General features: G+C 39.0%; 1 protein-coding gene across 2 annotated transcripts in view; it reads right to left on the reverse strand.

Annotated features, from left to right (window-relative positions):
- LOC138042766 (protein transport protein Sec31A-like) overlaps positions 1-19,508 on the reverse strand; it is a 38,860-nt gene that overhangs the window by 12,561 nt on the left and 6,791 nt on the right. For both annotated transcript variants that reach the window (XM_068888761.1, XM_068888760.1), the window contains exons 5-22: positions 17,340-17,611; positions 14,030-14,116; positions 13,841-13,896; positions 13,549-13,609; positions 10,539-10,589; positions 10,013-10,171; positions 9,111-9,266; positions 8,260-8,313; positions 7,658-7,813; positions 6,926-7,000; positions 6,373-6,468; positions 5,673-5,744; positions 4,574-4,670; positions 4,030-4,083; positions 3,453-3,535; positions 3,036-3,131; positions 1,318-1,547; positions 469-511 (exon numbers count right to left, since the gene is read on the reverse strand). In XM_068888761.1, the coding sequence (XP_068744862.1) occupies positions 469-511; positions 1,318-1,547; positions 3,036-3,131; positions 3,453-3,535; positions 4,030-4,083; positions 4,574-4,670; positions 5,673-5,744; positions 6,373-6,468; positions 6,926-7,000; positions 7,658-7,813; positions 8,260-8,313; positions 9,111-9,266; positions 10,013-10,171; positions 10,539-10,589; positions 13,549-13,609; positions 13,841-13,896; positions 14,030-14,116; positions 17,340-17,611 (1,898 nt within the window). The remainder of the gene's footprint in view (positions 1-468; positions 512-1,317; positions 1,548-3,035; positions 3,132-3,452; positions 3,536-4,029; positions 4,084-4,573; positions 4,671-5,672; positions 5,745-6,372; positions 6,469-6,925; positions 7,001-7,657; positions 7,814-8,259; positions 8,314-9,110; positions 9,267-10,012; positions 10,172-10,538; positions 10,590-13,548; positions 13,610-13,840; positions 13,897-14,029; positions 14,117-17,339; positions 17,612-19,508) is intronic.

Below are 19,508 nucleotides of genomic sequence, written 5' to 3' on the forward strand. Positions count from 1 at the left end.
GAAAAGCAGCTACAGAAGGGTGTAAAATAACCTTCACGTCACGTGAAAACCGAGAATAGGCTGTATTCATAAATGGCGGCCAAGAAATCATTCTTTTGTCGTTATTCTAATCATCCTCAATAGCCTCGTTAGCACGGACAAAATTCAAAAGAACTTTTGCTCCAAAGTGAGGCTAAAGAAGATGATGAGCACAAAAACAAAACAATAATTTTTTGGCCGCCATTTATGAATACGGTCTATTGAATGACATAAAAACCGCGTGCCATTTTTTTCAACCAATGAGAAACTAAACTAAAACCAATTGACAACGGCAACGTTTTCCCGCTCTTTGAGCAAGTTACATGCAGTCGCTCATGCGTTTTGATTGGTTAATTGCGCTGTTTGCGCTTGTTGCGATTGGGCGAGTACTTCTTTCGATTTCCTTAACCACGAAGACAATAAGGTGTCTGTAGCATAACAGTTACATACCTGAAGAGCAAGTGGTGAAGGCTCTATTGGCATGTTCTTCGTCCTGAAAGAAAAAGTAAAATTAAGTAGTGTGCCTAAGCAGCCAAAACGATTTTTCACTGTAAATATCTAGATATAGGATCAATAGCTGTTAAAATAGTTTTCCTCGCATCGTGGTTCGTTGTGACTCAAACAAGTTGTTTACTTTTGCCACCAAAGCCACCTTATTTGAAGTTGACCTATTCCTTGGACGTCAAATTTCGGTTTTCATCTTAACCCCCAAGTCAGTAATGGAACAAGTTGATCAACAAGGCATAGTTCGAAGACTATTGCCCTTAGCTGTATTTTTCGTTACCACTAGCATTCTTGGTTCCAGGCACAAAACGTGAGGAAATGTATCAGTGACTTTTGACTGGGACAACCTCGAAAACATAAGAGAGCGCCTAACCTAATACTTTGACCTTCTGACCTTACTATTACGGCAACCGCCATTTTCTCCAAATGCTCAGACGCAGGGAATCTGGAATGAGTACTTCAATTGGCGAGACGCAAAAAATTTCCTTGTGCTTATGCTGCGTTTCCTTTTCACACGACACAAGCGAACGCAAGCATAAGCGCAAACACAAGGAAAAGAAAAAAAATTGATCCTTGTGTTTGTGCTTGCGTCAACCCCGTTTTCACGGTGAAATAAGCGCAATTATGCTTGCATTTGTGCTTGCGTCGCTAGTGAAAACCAGGCTTAATGCACGAGACATCACAACCCGGTCTGTAAAAAGGTTCCTCCTCGGCCCTAGCACTTACACAAGAGGGGGTAGAGGACAAAGGGTAAAAAAGCTCAAGACAGAGATTGGCATCATCAACTTTACTCACCAACATGAAACAAACTTTTCAACATTTCCAGCACAAATGTAGCAGACCATGGCATTCGCACAGTGTTCATCTCCTTCATGTTCAAGTCGCTGACCCAAGAGATCACAGAGTGCAGTGAACTCTTCAGCTTTGGCGTACGTCACAAGCGCAGCAAGGGCTTCTCTCCAATTCTCTAACACACATCTTTCTACTATATCACGCCAGTCCCGATTTACAACCACGGACATCAGCTAGAGAAGAAAAAAGAACGCGTTCTAACCAACTGCTTGCCGTATGGCGGATCCTTGAAAAATCGAAATTTGTATTTTGATTCGACACAGAATCCGTATGTCCAGGTTCTTTAATTCGACAAAGGTCTATAATACACCAAGGGGTGATTATAGTGAAAAATAGGCAGCTAATTGGCGAGTTAAAATCTGTGAACACTGAAGAAAAATCCAGTTGGTGGTTACAATAGGACCACTGGGGTGGATCCAAGATTTAGTCAAGGAGGTTCGGAGGTTTGAGTGGACCCTCATGGAAGGGACTGGGGACATGCCCCGCAGGAGACATGGAAAAAGTTGGAAGTGCAAGTTTCAAGTGTTTCCAAGGTTGATTGTGGGTTAATACTGTATCCTTGAAATTTTTGGTTTCATGCTATTTCAAACAAGGACTATGCTTGGGTAAGAGGTCTTTGTCCACTTCAGACATTTTCGATATCACTTTTAAAGGTTTGACTGAACCACTCCTGGATCTTCCCCAGATGGAGTTGACCCTGAACCCAAGTAAAAATTCAGCCATTGACTCTAGCGAGAGGGGGTCGGTTGCTCGAGGCCTGGTTACCGCTAACTCTTGGTTAAGAGGCTGGTTAGCGCTAACCATGCTTTGAGCAACCCGGGCTAGGGGCCCGTTTCTCAAAAGTCTCGAAAACTTTTCGGGTCCGAAAAGCCATTTGTGAAACTGTCAACCGCTTGTTTTGGAAAGCCAATCTTTTTACATGTTTTCAAGGTAACAAAGAGCAAAATGACTGTGAAGTTTGAAGACTTAAATCCTCTCCGTTCTTGAGATACAGAGGGAATTATGACATTCGAAAATGACCCGTAAAGTTTCGGGACTTTCGAGAGACGTGCCGCATGTCGGTACAGTGGTGAGAGCATAATTATTATGCCTTTCACCCCATTTGCCCCAGGGTCGATTCCTCAACTCAGCACCACGAGTCGGTTGAGACTGTTGGTTCTCTACTCTGCTGTGAGAGGTTTTTCTCATTTATAGAGCGGTTTTCAATTGAGTGTCGAAAGTAATTAGCCAATTCCTTTGGTTTTGCATTACTCACTCAGTGATTGGTTCAAAGTTTTCGCGCCACTTTTTCAACCAATCAGAAGTGAAACCAAAACCAACCGTGGCTAGCTCGCGCGTGCACATTTTCCCGTGCATTGTGTCGGCTACGTGTAATTACTTCGAGTTTTTGTTGGTTTACTGGATTGTCTCCGTCTTTTTTGATTGGCCGAAGTAATTACTTTGGGTTTTGGTTTTACGACACTGGATTGAAACTCGCTCTAAAAAGCCACAATTTGATTTTATCTGCGTCAATATTACAACTGTATGTAATTTGCTGTCGCTCCAATGAGTGGAGCACTTGTGAACGGCTACATACATGTAGGCTTGAGAGTTGAATAAATCATTCTTCAAACGTCCACCTATTATTGGTGGTGCACTGCAGAAATCTCTAATAAACATACCCTTGCAACATGGCTTTTGCTCTTCTCAAAGTATCTTGCTTGTATCCTAGCCAAGAGATCAGGGCCACCAGCAATGGCAAGCAGGAAAGCATCAGCCTTTTTTAAAAACAACACCATATGACAAAGTATAACCTCTCAAGTTTAAAAATACCATGCAGCTCATTACAACCCTTCTTTCATTGGACTGATATGCACTCTTCACAAAGAGTAGGGCACTGCATTTCCCGTGTTGTGGTCTGCCCTAAGGTGACAATACCTTCCAGGCGGGGTTTGAATCCCACCCACCATATTTTTTAACTAACGACACAATCAATTATGAAGATACATGTACAAATAGATCAATCAATCATTACACTGCTGGTCCCGCATTTTTCTGCCCTGCAAAAACAAATTTATGTGTTTTCAGCCTCGACATACCATTCTGTCAGCATGAAGGCAAACATCAACAGCTGCTTCAAAGTTTCCAGTCAGCAAAGATTGAGAAATAAGGCCATCAGTATCTACAGGAAGGAACCCAAAGTAAATATCACTTCTTCTTCCTTTGCTGTGCATACACTGGGTCCTTAATATTATTGCTTCAAAACTACCTTAATAATGCGCGTCGTGATTGGCTAAATTAGTGGGCCGTATTCTACTGTTCCCATTCTCCAGCAAGTTTTCCATGTCGTTTCAGCTACATAAACTTGAGAAATTGTTTGAATCTTGCCAGCAAACAGCCAAGAAGATTTCGTGCTTCGGATTTTGACACGACAATCTTTGTGGGAGTTGAACCTTACGCTTGACTTCAACTAGCTTCCTTTCCCGCTCGACTCATTACCACAGAGATAAAATAAATATCTCACTGACCTCGTTTTCCCCCCTTGATTAACGGCCCTTGCGCTTCCCGCTTGGGCCATAAATCAACGGGAAAAAACTCCGTAATTTCACAGTACGGACCAAGAAAGCGAAGTTAGTAAGACGTATCTGTTGCAATTACACAGCACAATAACCTCACCATCATCAGTAGGAATAAGGAAAGGAGAGGGTGCCTTGACTGGCTCACCAACACCTGGATGTTGAAAATTACAAAAAGAAAAAAAATATTAAACTACAGAGGCAAAAAGGTTGCAAGTGTATCATTACGGATGTCACACAGGATTTTAAATTCCTGGAAACAATTTTCACTTTTAGTTAGGTCCCCTCCCCGGACCTTGGGCCTCAAGGTTTCCTTTTTGCATAATAACAGTCGTCTTAAGGGTAGTGGACTTTTGCAATGTTCTCATCCTGTTGCAGATTCTAGTGTCCTTGAGATGTTGTCTCAAGTTCCTTAATATCAAGCCCAAAGTACCATCCACCACTATCACTACACTCGTCCTTGTCCTCACACTATTTTCTTAACTTCCCTTGCTCGATATCCATACTTCTTTTGTTTGTGGTATTACGTATCTTTTTATAATCCTTCTGAACAAGCTTGACTAATACAACGACTAATACAATCATTACCGACATTACAAATTCTAAACAGGTACATGTATGTTTAAAATGAGCACAACACTTACCCAAGTCACCTGTGTCTACTGACAGTGTTCCCCCTGCAGCAATTACATCGAATGCTGCAGCTCCTTCACTGAGACTACCAGCTTCTGATAAGGGAGTCTGACAAATCATTTCATATGCGTTAAAGTCTGAGCCACATCAGAAAATGTTTGAGGATAAAACGTTTTTAATTGGCCAATGGTATTCGGAAATTAAAATGTGTACAATTAGTATTCCTGAAGGAAGTGTAGAGACCTTTTGAGCCATTTAGGATTTCAGTTTGACAATAATATCATGTTTGGTTATCAAACAATGATCTACCTCCATTAATTTTGACCAGTGCAAATACACAAACTTCTGTTTCTTTTTCCTGACAATGTTACTTGGTACCAACAAATTTTCATTGTATCCCTTATGATTTTCAACAACAAAAATTAATAGAATGTACATAGTAAAATCAAAGGGGAAGGATTTAATTAGTGGGAAGTCTTCATAGTTATGTAATGGAAAACTTACAGTTTCAGTCTAAGGTGAACCTTTAAAAAATTCCCCATAAATCACTAAAAGCAAAACCTTAGCAGCTGGAAAAATGGCTGCTACAGACAATGTTCAAAAGATAAATCACTCTACAGCAGATAACAGCTAATAAACCAATAATTTATATAGAGTTATCCAGTGGATACTGGTCAACTTATTCAGTTGAAGGTCCTGTTATTCTAATGATTGTGCCTGGTCAAAAACGTGCAACAACTTGCAACTTATTCACAGTTTTCCAGTGTAAGTTCTATGCAGCATTCGCTTGGTTGGGACCCTCTTAAAATCCGTCGGTATCTAAGTGCCACTACCATGTTGAATAAAGGCGTGCACAATTAGACTCACTTAACATTTCCAGCATCTGTCACCTCAGCTCTACCATGTTGTATAAAGCTTAACATTTCCAGCATCTGTCACCTCACCTCTACCATGTTGAATAAAGGCGTGCACAATTAGACTCACTTAACATTTCCAGCATCTGTCACCTCAGCTCTCTTTTGTCGCTGACTGTTTTAGTATCCTGTATAGTCTCATGACTTCTAGGATTATTAAATATGTATGTATGTATGCAATGAGGGAGCATCACACCTTTGATCCAGTTACTGAGGGTGTGCTTGCTCCACTGGAAAAAACACTCTGACCTTGCTTACTGCCAGCTTCCTGCGACAGAACAAATTAATCCTTTAACTAGTTAACTTTCATATTCTTACAGGTAATAAGTAAAATGTCTGTAAGTGTAATATATCAGGGTCAAATCCACAGAGAGGTCCAGGGTTCAGTACAGTACTTGACTTTAAGTTACCAAGTACTTGTACTGCACTGAGAATCCAGCCCTACATCGAAAACATTTCTTTGTAGCTAACCATCAAATAAGATATTTATTACTACAATTTATTTGCAGCAGTAGCTAAGTGAAAATTTCCCTCTTCACCCAGTTGTAAACTAGTTAAACATCTCCCTCTTAAGTGTGACACAAACAGATTTCACTCCATCCCAATGTCACACGATTTTACTCATCCATGGGGCCACTTCAAGGATGAAACAGTTAATCCAGGACACTACAGAATAAAGGGTATAATGCACCAGGGACATTGTGTTGTGTTCTTGGGAAAGACTCTTAACTCTCACGGTGCCTCTCTCCACCCAGGTGTATAAATGGGTACCAGCGAAGTTAATGCTGGGGATAACCCTGTGATGGACTAGCATCCCACCCAGGGGGAAGCAGAAATACTCCTAGTCGCTTCATGCAGACTTCACCTGCTTACCTTCCACTAGTTCTATTACATACCCCTGTGGAAATAAGTTGCATTTTTTGAACCAACTCTTCAGCATCAACACCCCCTTGATTACTGCTTGCACTTGACGAGGCATAAGATGATGCAACCTGGCACAAATAATAAAATTATCTCTTTAAAACTTACTTGCTAGACAAAACAAACATCAATTTTTTCCCTTGAGACTGCTATTTTTTCAATAAATAAGACCAATTCAAAGTGCTCCCTGATTGTCTCTCCTTTTAAAAACAAGAAAACTAAAACAAGTAAAAAGACCATAATGTTTTGTGATTCAGTTGCAGTTCAAACAGTATGCACAAAGCACTTAAAGAGAAACAGCCTAAAATTCTCATACGTCCTCAATACCCCTTGTCATTTTCTTATCACCAATCAAACTGACCCCAGTGAAAGCTACATGTACAAGTTAAAGAGAAACTGTACCTTTAGTTTAGATTTTGATTAGATTGTTCACACAAGAATGAAGTGTGATTTTTTTAAAGTTTTGGGATCCTTGCTGGAGTGATACAATGTTTTTATATGAAGGATGAGATTACTACTTGCAAGTACCTTCTTTGATAGTTCCATTGGATCATAGCCAAGAAGCGTCAGAAAATGTCTTCTGGGTTCTCTTTCAAAGTTAATCTGCATTTGAGAGAAAACAAAACAAGCTTGAAATCATACATCTGTTTACAAAGTCCTTGATCTTGATTACTTTGTAGTAAAATCTATGGAAGAGCAGCAAATTGATTAAGCCATGAATAATGTGGCAATAAGATTTGCCCATACCTTGACACTGTATCCTTTTTCTTGTTGGAATTACATATTTATAGGGTTTAAGGCTGTCTTATCCCTTGTTGAAAGTTAAATGCCATAAATTACAATATTTTTGCACCTTGTTTAATATGTCTATAGCAAGTCTTCTCTGTGTACGTAATTACAAGAATTTATAATATTTGAACATGTACACTGCATTTAAAGCCTGCAACTTATGCAGTGATGTATAGAAAGTAACAACAATATTATTATTCAAATAAACATGCTGTAACTTAGGACACCCAACCCAGTTAAAATCAACATTTGGGGGCCACTGGAAAAAAATTCATTTTGGTAGCCAGAACTTCAGAAATTGAACCCAGAGCACACAAATGCACATACAGGCTAAACCTAAATCCACTGGGTCAGATCCCACCTCCTTTCTTCAAAAATAATTATTATTCGCTTTCCTGTAAATCTGTGTAGGTAATGGCAATCGGGACAGCACCATTCAACATTTGTACAAGTATATTTCAACATTGTCACCTTAAGGAAACTCCATAGCGTTCTTTCCAGCTCTTGGGTACTGCTCTCCACTTTGGAGTTGCAATACTGTATGAAGCTCCCTGAAGCCAGAGCTCCCTCCAATTCATATGATCTGTTCACGAGTTCCTGTTCTGTTGTCACTTGACTTATGTTCACCTGTTTCACAAAACAAAGACAATGAAATATTGTTTTATACTGAATGGCTCTGATTGAGTACCCCCTTCATCTAGGTACATCCATCATTCAAAGTCCCCCCCTTGCTTCAGTAAGTACAACCTCACAACCTTTATTAAAGTGAGTGAGGATTTCAAGAATAATACATCACAAAAATTGGTTCTCTATTTGTGTTTTTTATTGTCACACTTCTACTACTACTGATTTGAGATAAAAATCCTGGTTTGTAAGAACAATCAATGCTCTTTGACTTTCGATCACAATTGTAAATTAACAACTTGGACAAAAGTGAAACAAGAACCAAGGTATTCCTTCCCCTCTCTCCCTCTACATGCACTTATTTTGAAAATAGGTAGTGCACCATTAAGACACCAAATGTCTGGTGATACATGTATGATAGAGGTTTTAAGCTGGTGTCATTTACAAACCTGGGCAATTGGAGAGTCTTTCGTCTGTCCAAAAGATATCAGTTTTCCACCAAACTAAAGAAGAAGAAGACAGTGTGCAACCGGTAAAATTCAAAACAAAAATCAAAATAATTATTTAAGGAATTGCATTGTACAGCATGCATGTTCATGTAATTGCAGCAACCTCTTGTTGACTGAAATATACCTACAGTACATGAAACCACTATCGATAGCTGGGATGTGACAGGCCAACCACATGCAAACAGTCAATCCATTGATCAGAGAGGCAAATCACTTGCCTGTATTCATTACAAAAGTTAAGCCCAGGGTTCATACACTTTTTCAGGCCAAAAATTCAAGGCCTTTTCAAGGACTTTCCAGGACCCTACTTAAAAATTTCAAGGACTTTTTTAGTAAGAATTTACCAAAAACCAAGCAAAACGTTTATGTTTCAACCTATGTTTTGGGCATACAGATAGTGTAAACCTTGAGCAACAAAAATTATCAACCATAGATCAATAAAAAAATCAAGGACTTTCAAGGACCAAAACTCAATTTCAAGTACTTTCAAGGCCTTGAAATTGGACTTCTGAAATTCAACGGTTTTCAAGGGTTTTCAAGACGTGTACGAACCCTGTAAGCCCCAATGGCTGGGGTTATTGATGGGATGGTGGATAGCTTAGAATAAGCCACTTTGTTGAGTTTTCTATTTCAGCAGTTTATCAAATTAGCTTCTTTCATTTCAACTGCACCACCTTTTCGTAACAACAGGCTGCCAGCATCCCTAGTGAACACTCCTACACAGTGTATTGGGCATCTTACAGTGTACTAAAACAAAGAATAATGTTGCAAGTACATTTATTTTTACTTACTGCAAAACTAGCACCACATGGCCTGCGCAGCCATTTTGGTGGTTTCTTTAAGGGAGTGCTCGTTGGTGCAGCCTTCTGCTGCTGTTGAAGCTGTTGCTGTTGTCCCTGTCGAATCTGAGCAGTGAAGGGATCATCTGCATCAAATGCACTCATGACCTGTCATGTTAATAACGGATCTTAGCATTAGAAAATTATGTCTTTTGCTACACTAATACTAAGTTAACACAACTTGTAACACAGGTTTGGTATTATGGAAGGGGTATACTTAATCATCATCATCATCTTTTCCTTTTCCCTCTGAGGGAAATAGGGCCTTAATGGTACATAGGAAAAGATGGGTGGTTGACTTCTTTGAGGTCAGAAGCAAAGAGTACTTGTCTGCAGCTTTTTTATTACTTGCACAAGCAAAGGTTTTTCACACAATAATTTGGACATAATACATATATTTTTATCGTCAGTAACATTGTGGCTGTAAGAGTAAACAATCATGTAATTTTTCATATTGTAACAGTGTGATGTGTGTAAGTGTGAATCAAGATTATGTGAAAGGAGTTGTCATTTGATGGCATCCCCTTTTGATCACTTCCACAATCTGAACTTTTCTTCCTGTACTTTTCTGATCAACAGACAGGGTGACCCTTTTGTATCTTTGAATTCTCAGTTTAGCATAACTTGTCATTGCACTGAAGAGTACTTTAAAAGCATTTTACCCTTCTTACAGCCTTCAATTTGTTTCTTTATTCATGCAGGTTGGAGTGGGGCTCATGGCAGGGTTAATTGCCAGAATTTTCAAGCCTGGATCTCTCGGGCACCAAACCTCCATTCTGCCAACTATGTCAACTCCTAAATTATAAAAGAAGGGTGTAAATTATTGTCTAATGATGTCAGAAGGACGTACTTACCTTTTGTTGATTGAAATCTTGGCTAGAAGCCCCTCCTCCCATGAGAGAAAACACACTGACATGGCCATCAAATGATGAAGAACAAACCATTGCAGGGTTTCTTGGACACCAAGCAATATCAAAACTCCACTGGGCTGTAGTTGGCAACTCATAAACAATCTAAAATAATGGAAACAAAAATGTTGTTTTACATGTTTATGATTTTTGTGACAACTTAACAAAAAAATGCTACAAATAAAAACTTACTGTTATTGATGACTTGTCAGATAAAATGGAGCAAAAAATTCAGAGGCTGACATAGTTTCTAAAAACCCTTCCTTTGTTTAATAAATTCTGTCTATTTCAGATTGAGCAATCACCAACAAACTTGCTGTACCATAAGCACCGGGAAATAAAACTTACTAGTGCAGACAAGGCTTTAGATTCTCATTTTGGCAACAAACATACTGTACTTTTTCTTCTGAATCTCTTTCCTTACATGCATTTTCGTGTTTGTTTCAAATACGACAAATTACAATAACATTACCTCCCCTCCAGGTTCTTGGGTATTTGGATTCCAACAGAGAATGCGATTATCCTGTGTTTGTGAGGAGAAGAATAATTAAGATTAAAAGTGTTAGATGTACAGGTAAGGATTCTATTAACAAATTCATGCACTCAATGGTTTCTCACAGAACTGCTGATTTGTGATGTGTGGCTTTCCGGCTAATTTTTTGTTTTGTTCAACAGTATTTGAAAAATGAATGCCTCCAATTCCACCTACCAAATACATTGTACTTGTACGTTAAACCGGGTCGGTACATTTCGCTGACCCCCAGTCCATGGACTACCCAAATGGACTACCCTAAAAATACTATTTAGAATGAGTACTGTTGATCTATGTGTAAGCAGCATCTCAAATAGTGCTTACTTAAGCCTCAACACCCATTTTAAACGGCATTGTTCAACAGTATTTAAGTCTAAGCACCCATTTTAAAAAGGTTAGCTTTCGATTATCGTTTTGATGGCAGATTACCGTAATTTCCGGACGTTTACCCGCACGGCAGATTACCCGCAGCAGTCTATTTTTGTCGTAAGGGGAAAAAAAGTTCAACAGATTACGTGCACTGGCCTATTACCCGCACCCCAAAACAAAAGAAAATCATGCTACTGTATTACCGGGATAAGAACTCACAAACTTGGAGCGATGAATATTCCGTGTTGTTGTTTACAAAGCGAAAGATCGATAACATTTTCTGCTGAGAATTGGCTGTTAACAATGCAGCCTTAAACACTCTCCTTAGCTATTTCTGATTTGTCTTGTTAAAATGACCTAAATATCAATGTATTAACGCTAAGACTCGATAGATTGCGAGTTGAAGGCCACCATCTCTATGATTGATCATTGAGCGCCATTTTGATAGGTTCAGAGAAAGTTGGGCCGAGTGTTAGAATTAGTAAATCAAGTTTTCACACGCATTGTTTGCAATGTTCATTGAGTGGTTTTACAAAGACTAAGACAAATAAAGCATCATTTTAAAGATTGAATCAACAAATGAGGAAACACACAGATTTGAAAGAAGTATTGTTTTAATTATCCTCATTTTACCTATTGTTTTTTGATCTTCTATTGAATGATACCGCTTGTAAAAATCCGTTCTAAAAAAATCAATATCTCAGGATCTACTGACTCTAAGAAATCGCTTGAAACGGGAAAATACTCTCTACCTCAAGGCATTGCTTGCTAGGAATATTTTACTGATGCACCGAATATTCTGGTGTTTTCAAATTTTGTCCGTGAATGTTTGTTTACACGCGCTGGGCGACTGATATTAGAAAAGTTATGCGGCGGCGTCGGTACTATGAAATGAACATGTCGTCTTCATTTTTTGTGTGTGAATTATGGTACTTTAAAGTCTGTTATTTCACATTTTTATTCTGTTGTTTTTAGTTTATTATTCCAGTTGGCGAATAATGGTTTTTTTTTTAACTTAACATAGAAAGAAGGTGCGAAATTAGCAAAGTAAGAAAGTAATATCACGCGTGATTAACGATTTTCAATTTGCATTAGTTTTCATCGAGAGCATTAGGCAATTGAAGCGGGATAAATACGGCAATACACAGTTTTTAGGAACAGTTTCATTATTGAATTTTATATTTTTTCTCTACTTAAGATTTTAAAACTATACCGGAAGATTTAAAAATTATCACATTACCCGCACCTTCCTATAACCCGCACCAACAACTGTTTGCGGAAAAAATTAACACATTACCCGAGGGTAATCGCCCGGAAATTACGGTACTTCATGTAAGCTAAGTTAACCTTTTTAAAATGGATACTGTCGAACAATGCTGTTTAAAATGGGTGTTGAGGCTTAAGTAAGCACTCTTTGAGATGCTGCTTACACATACATCAACAGCACTCATTCAAAATTGTATTTTTAGGGTAGTCCATTTGGGTAGTCCATGGACTGGGGGTCAGCGAAATGTACCAACCCTGTTACACCAACAAGGATGATAGGGGAGAGGACAAGTACACTGTACATGGAATTTGCCACTAAGTCAGTGTGACAGCAACAGGTGATAGTGGTACATGTACGTATGGGCGGTTCCCACCTACAGTATTGCCAAAGGATACCTCAGGAAAACTGATGTTTCAGAGACCGCAACAAACCTTTCTACATTGTACTGTTATAATTTCAAGCTCATGTAGCGATTCTACTCTTTCTAAAAGCCTAATTATTTTTCTGGGTATTACAGGCTTCCCAATAAGTCAGCTCTGCTCAAACTACCCTATGGTAGTTTTCTTTATCAAACCCACAGGCCAGCTAGGAAACCCAACATTTTGTTTTGCTTGGAACCTAGCGACACAGTGAACATGAGGCCACTACATGTACATTTACTTAACAAAAGTGAAGTGAATCTTGAGTTCCGCTAACAGCTACACACTATGCATCCTTCACCTCTTTCTGGTTTTTATGGTCTTACTCACCTCAACAGTCAATATGTGACAATGGATCTTAAACAGTGCTTAAATCGGCCCTTGCACACTCTTCAACACAAACTTAATTCCCTTCAAACCAACAGTTTTATGGACAACCAAATAAGTCATAATTCTGAACTGGTTTGTCTCAGGTGTCAAGGTATACACATGTAGCAAATAACAGAACCATTATTACACTGTAAATTAATGCACCATTACTAAGCCCAGATTAAAGGTCAGAGTTTGCAATGTACAAAATACATGTACTTCATGCTGTTTGAATCAGTTATGGAGCAATGTACAGTAAACAATAAATTCCTACGCTGAAGCACCAACCATACATGTATCTTCCAAGTACAGCTGTAAGTCCTATTAATATGATACTAATGACATGATATTAAACAGAAAACTATGCTTTGAGGTAGAGCAACTCAGCCCTGGTTGTCCAAATCTATTATTTCTTAACCCAGCTTGTTTAGAACACTCTCAAATTTGGAGGGATGCGGACTTTTAAACTGTTGGACTACAGTGTACATGTAGTATATTATGTTATTTCTGTATAATAGATGATTACCTTGGCACAGCTCATAAGCAAGTCAGGATCTTGAGGACACCAGGCAATTGACAGAATTCCTCTGTAAACAAGAATGAACTTCAAATCAAGATCTTGCCAAAACAAGATACAGGAAAATTGCACTTGCTATTTGGGCAACTAATCGTGAGACTCAACGTATAAGTTTACCCACCTAACGGCAAGCTCCAACTTTTAAGCTTCCATTTTGCGATTACAAGAAGGGTAGGTGAAAATAATGAGTGAGCAATAGAGCAATCATAGAGCTACATACGTGATAATATAACAAACATACCTTTGGTGACCTTCCAGAACTTTCATTGGGGATGTGGCAAATCGAAGATCCCACATCTGTAAAGAAAAAATTGGAATGTCAATTTCCTCAACTTGCATGTTAAAAAATGTAAACAAAGAAGACATACAAGTTACAGAGACTGAAGATCAAAATTTGGTCTTTAGTCTTAACATTACAGTTGATAAGCACCTGTATAACTGGATATCTATCATCTTCTGAGGCTAAAACCATTTGAGTTGCAACATCTGGATGCCACTCAACTGCCTTGCATCGAATCTGAAATAATAAAATAAATTATTATCATTATTATTATCATTATTATTATTATTATTATTGTACACAAAGAAATTGCCAGTACAGTAAATATAGTTAAATGAAATTTAACATACATGTAGTTAACGACTAGGAGCTAGTCTGGTCAGTAGTGTTTTGCAGGCGGTTGTTAGTGTCTTGGCCGTCTGGTAGCGTTGTTTAGCGTTTTGGTACGTTCTGTAGCATTTGTTATAGTTACATGGTTCACGACCGGGAGCTAGTCCGGTCAGTAGCGCTTTGCAGGCGTTTGTTAGCGTTTTTATGCGTTTTTGTAGCGTTTGCAGCACTCTTTAGGTTGTGGAAGCCCTGGGGCTGACATGGTTCAGCGGTATTCCTGCTTAGTGCATGCGTTGTTGTCCAATGTGTTTGCCGCGTGTTTGTTGCTCTGATGTCATGGCGTTGTGAGTCGGATTAGGAGTTTAGTGGTTCTCGGTGTTCCCTCCCTCTCCCCCACCCCTTTTTTTTTGTATTCCTTTTTTTTTGTGTGTGTTGTTCTTTTTTTTTGTATTCCTTTTTTTTGCATGTGTGTCCTTTTTTTTGTATTCTTTTTTTTGTGTTCTTTTTTTTTTTTTTTTTTTTTGTATTTTCTTTATTTCTTTATTTATTTTTCTTTCCACTGAGCTATCTGGCTCAAGTGTGATGGGTGCCTGAGGGGGCCTGACACGGGGGGGCTCGTGGCTTGGTTGTGGGTTGGGGAGGCCAGTTGGGTGTTCTAGCACCTTGGGGATGTGACTGCGGTTTCAGCCCCCAGGCTTCCTGGGCACCTACCCTCCACTGGCGATGTGGGCGTTAAATGCCCTTAATTGATTCATAATTATGTTTAGTATAAATTTCGGTAAATACATGAAATAAACTAAAACTACAGTACAGGTCGAAGATATGCGGCCCAAAATGCGCGTGTAAAACGCGCCTGCGTGTCAAACACGCACGCGTCTGCGTCTTTGACACGCGCATGAAATACGCGCATAAAGCAAAGCTCATTAGTATGTATGAGTTAGCCCATTGTCGACCTATTGTGGTTATATCATTGTTAGTTTTAATAGCTTTTTATTGTATAAATGTATATGGCAATGGCTATTCAGCTGAACATCGTTTGGCAAACCCAGCACCGTGTTTGTTTCAGTTCACAGGTAAACATGTGGAAATAAGTAGCGGGGTACTCTTGATTAAAAAAAAAATGTAACAATTCGCTCGCGCAATATTTATGTCGGGCGCATGAAAATGTTAACACTTTCCCGTTTTCAGCACTTTCTTAAGCCTTGTGGAACCAGTGATATGAAAATTCAAAACTTCTTGTCGCGAAATCGTCAGAAGAATCGATTGTCACACATATCAATGTCGCGCGTCTTTGTAAAAATGAGAGAGATACAATCCGCTCGCAAAAACTCGTCTTGTCAGGCGCGTCAAAATGAATTTCATTTCAAATAAGAGGTTAAACAACGGAACATTTTCCCGTTTCAAGCGCTTTCCTACGCCTTAAAGAACCAGAGATATGAAAATTCAAAACTTCTTGTCGCGAAATCGTCAAAAGAATCGGTTATCTCACATGACGCGTCGCTTGTCTTTATTGACATAACGTACATACAATTCGTTCACAAAAATTCGTCTTGCCTGGCGCGTAACCTCTTATGTCTGGCTCGTCAAGATAGAGTTCATTTCTAAAACGTAACACTTCTCGTCTCAAGCACTTTCTTACGTCTTACAGAATCAGAGATCACGTCACAAAATCGCGAAAACAACAAATTGACGCGTCGTGTGTCTTGTTGAATTAAAACATTATACCAGTAACTAAAGTTCGCTCGCAAGCACTGTTTACGTCTGGTGCATCCAAATAAAAATTCACTACAAATTAAAACTCCAACAACAACGTGTTTTCCCATTCTAACACTTGCTTATGACTTGTAGAGCCAGAGATAAGAAAATTCCGAATTTTTGTTTTTCATTCGATCAGTGATTAAATTGTTGAAAGCCACCGAAAAACCCGGGCGAAAAAAGCGGAAAGAAATCGGCTCTTTCTCTGTCGGCGGAGACATCCTTTTAGCGGTGTTAGTAGGAATTGCCTTCTGTTTTGTTTTTTGTTGTGCAGAACAATGCCATAGATAACACAGTCATGCGAGTGAATAACAAAAGGAAACGCGCATCAAATGCGCGTGTCCGCACGCGTTTTTCAACACGCGTTTACGCAAAAATTGTGCGTGCGTTTTGCGTGTGCGTTGGCCGCTTATCTCTGACCTGTACTGTACGTGTAATACAATGTAAACCAAGACTAACAATAAACCAAAAATGATCTCTAAGCAAATGGCCTTCTACTTAACATTAAAGCTTGGCATGTTTGAAATTTGCACTAAGGTAAAGGTGTAAGTCTTTTTTTATCAAAGTGGGTTATCAACTTACATCAGAAACCCATAAGGGTTGAAACGTGTAATGCGCGTTCACAGAATATTCAGTGCGAACTGATTGGTTGAATGTTTCAGTGCTAAGTACCATATTTGGAAACCCCTCGCTGTTGTTCTTCCAAATATGGTAGTTAACAAATTGAATATTCCGAAGCTTGTTTCCCAGCACACAAGGGGCCGTTACACGTTTCCACCCTTGGGGTTTCTGCTTACATTTATAATACCAGTACATGTATGCGCAATAAACTTAACAATTATGCTCATAAAAAATTCAAATTAATGCATGTATGTAATGCATATAATGGAGGACATCGTTTTTCAGTGAGTGATTAGCTCATTGACTCCCGGGGGTTCCCCATTGACGAGTAAAATCGTCTGGTGTTGGACAGAGTAAAAATTTAATACTCTGGCGTCTGACAGGCCGGTTTGGGTGTTAAACTGCTCTAATAGGCCATTTCCGAGTTCATGTCTGCCTCCTCTTCAAAGCGAGTCTAAGTGCGAAGTTTTTGTGATGGTAATTAGACGAACTTTACATATGATGAAAACTAATTTTCGCACTTGGACTCGTTTTGAAGAGGAGGCAGACATGAACTCGGAAATGGCCTATTACAACATCATTAACCCATTGACCCCTGGGAGTCAGGCACAACAGATTTGACTCTGTCTAACGCCAGATGATTTTACTGATCAACTGGGGGCATCCTGGGACAACTGAGGAGTGAATGGGTTAATTTTATTGTGATTGTAATTACATACACAATGTCGTATTAATTGACACAGTATTCTCTTACCATAGCACTCTGGTCACTGACTTTAATAATCGGCTCATTCTTTCTCAAGTCCCACACAACACATCGGCCGCATGGAGAGCCTGAGGCCAGTATATGCTGAACCTGTCTGTTCCATGCCACACAACTGATATTATCAGGGGGTAAAGTTTTACTTCCTGGTGTCAATGGGTTGCCAGGATTTGTCAAATCCCAAATGTAAATTTCGGAATCACTGGCACCTGATGCTAATAAGCTTGTTTTAAAAGGGTTGAAGTCAAGTGCCTGTACAGGGCCTGCAAGAAAAGGAAACAGCAGGAAACTATGAAAGTGAGTTTTTCAGCAGGGTGAGGAACCAATAAAGCGGGAAATGTTTTTTTCACACACAGCAGGGGAATGGAGTGTATAGGGGGTCTTCAGTTAACATGGTCTGTTGGCAGCTCAGTTAGTTTCTTGCCATCTGTCATTGCCGAACCCGCCCCTCCCACACACCCTTCACATGTTTTTTCCATGCCACTTCATACCCTTCCTCATATGTTTATCAAATTCAATTCAGTTCGTAAAATTAGTGTTCATGATTTTGCGATAAGACTTATTATGATACACCGTAAAAACCAGCAGATAAGCCGCACCTCTTTTCCAAAAATTGTCGCTAGAAATCGGGGGTGCGGCTTATCTGTGGGAACATTTGAAAAAGGTGTCAGGAATTTCAACACCAATTTTGGTTAACTGACACGTTCATGGAAAAGTATGTAAATGAATATTACACAAACCTACTTGTAAGTAAGTTTGTTGGCTCTTAAAAGAGCCGTTGTTCATGTAAGAGTAAGCTTTAATATTACAGCGCTTACAGTTGTCATCCCTAAAAGCGTTGAACCGTCTTTGTTAACAGATCCTTTAAGCCGCAGTGTATGGTCACTTTTCTCCAACAGGAAAACATCACACACATTTGTCGAACAAATAGTCATGTCAACTACTGACAAACAATATAATATTAATAAAGACCCTGTTACACTGGGCAATGTGTCATGCAGCTTTAGTTAATTCTCGCTTTGCGTAAACTCTTAAAACATCGCACTGCTTCCTGTGTCCAGTTTTCCATTTTCACGTTGGATCTAATGCCTGGTTACTACGCTTCGAATGTTCCGTTTACGTTCTTGTTTGCAAAAATCTATGGAAAAACTGTGTTGAATGAAGAAATTTCTGTCAACAAATACCAGAAAAAGATCTTTATAATGTTCATTATGTTAAAGTGCTAAAATTGTGGCTAAGACTTTGAAGTATTTTGCGTTTCAATGTTAAAAGTGAGTTTACGTTCGATGAACAGCGGATGACGAAGAAGACTTCTGAAGACTTGATTTTGAATTATTTTGATTTCTTTCAAAAAACGTTTTTTCCAAAATTTGAGCTGCTAAATTCAGGGTGCGGCTTATCTGCTGGTTTTTACCATAGTTATTATGACTGTTTTGGTTGTGTTAATAAAGGTCAGGCAGTGTGGTCGACTTGGCTTGGCCACCAGTTGTGTGTGACAAAGTTTGTTTTTAGAGAGGCTCAGAATCAAAAAGGCCAAAATCAGAAACGAAATGAACAACTGGTGAAAATTGATCAACTGGTCATTCTACAAAATGGTGCTCAAAACTTACAAATTAATCCAATTAGAATCTGAAAGTCAAAAACTCCTAGATACTATTTAAGCTGATGACACAAGGTTCAACATCTTGCAACATTTATTGCTCCACAAAATGTTGAACAATGTTGCACAAACATGTTGAACGGAATAGAGCTGGCCTCTATTTTCGTTCAATGTTCAACACGTTGAATGACATATTTCAACATTCAATGACATGACACACTGTTCAACATTTGGTGAACAACAGCTACAACATTTGTTGATCAACAAATGTTGAACCATGTATCACCGGGTTAAGTTAGCATCAGAAAATGCTATCTGGGTTAAAACTTCTTTTGGTTAGAAGCATAAATAAATATTCTCTTATTGTTAATCTTCGTCATTTTTCTACTGTTCCAGTTTTATGAACTTAACACAATGATGAACAAGATGCTTCTTTAAGCATTTACAAAGAATACCATGTGGCGCAGAAGTAGGGTGGTACATTCTGGAAGAGCTGGGTAGTTATCAATTTGAGTGATACTCAAATTTGCCAAGTTACGGAACAAAACAAGTAAATGTTA

This window comes from Montipora capricornis, chromosome 3, assembly GCF_036669925.1.
Source record: "Montipora capricornis isolate CH-2021 chromosome 3, ASM3666992v2, whole genome shotgun sequence".
Lineage (NCBI taxonomy): Eukaryota > Metazoa > Cnidaria > Anthozoa > Scleractinia > Acroporidae > Montipora > Montipora capricornis.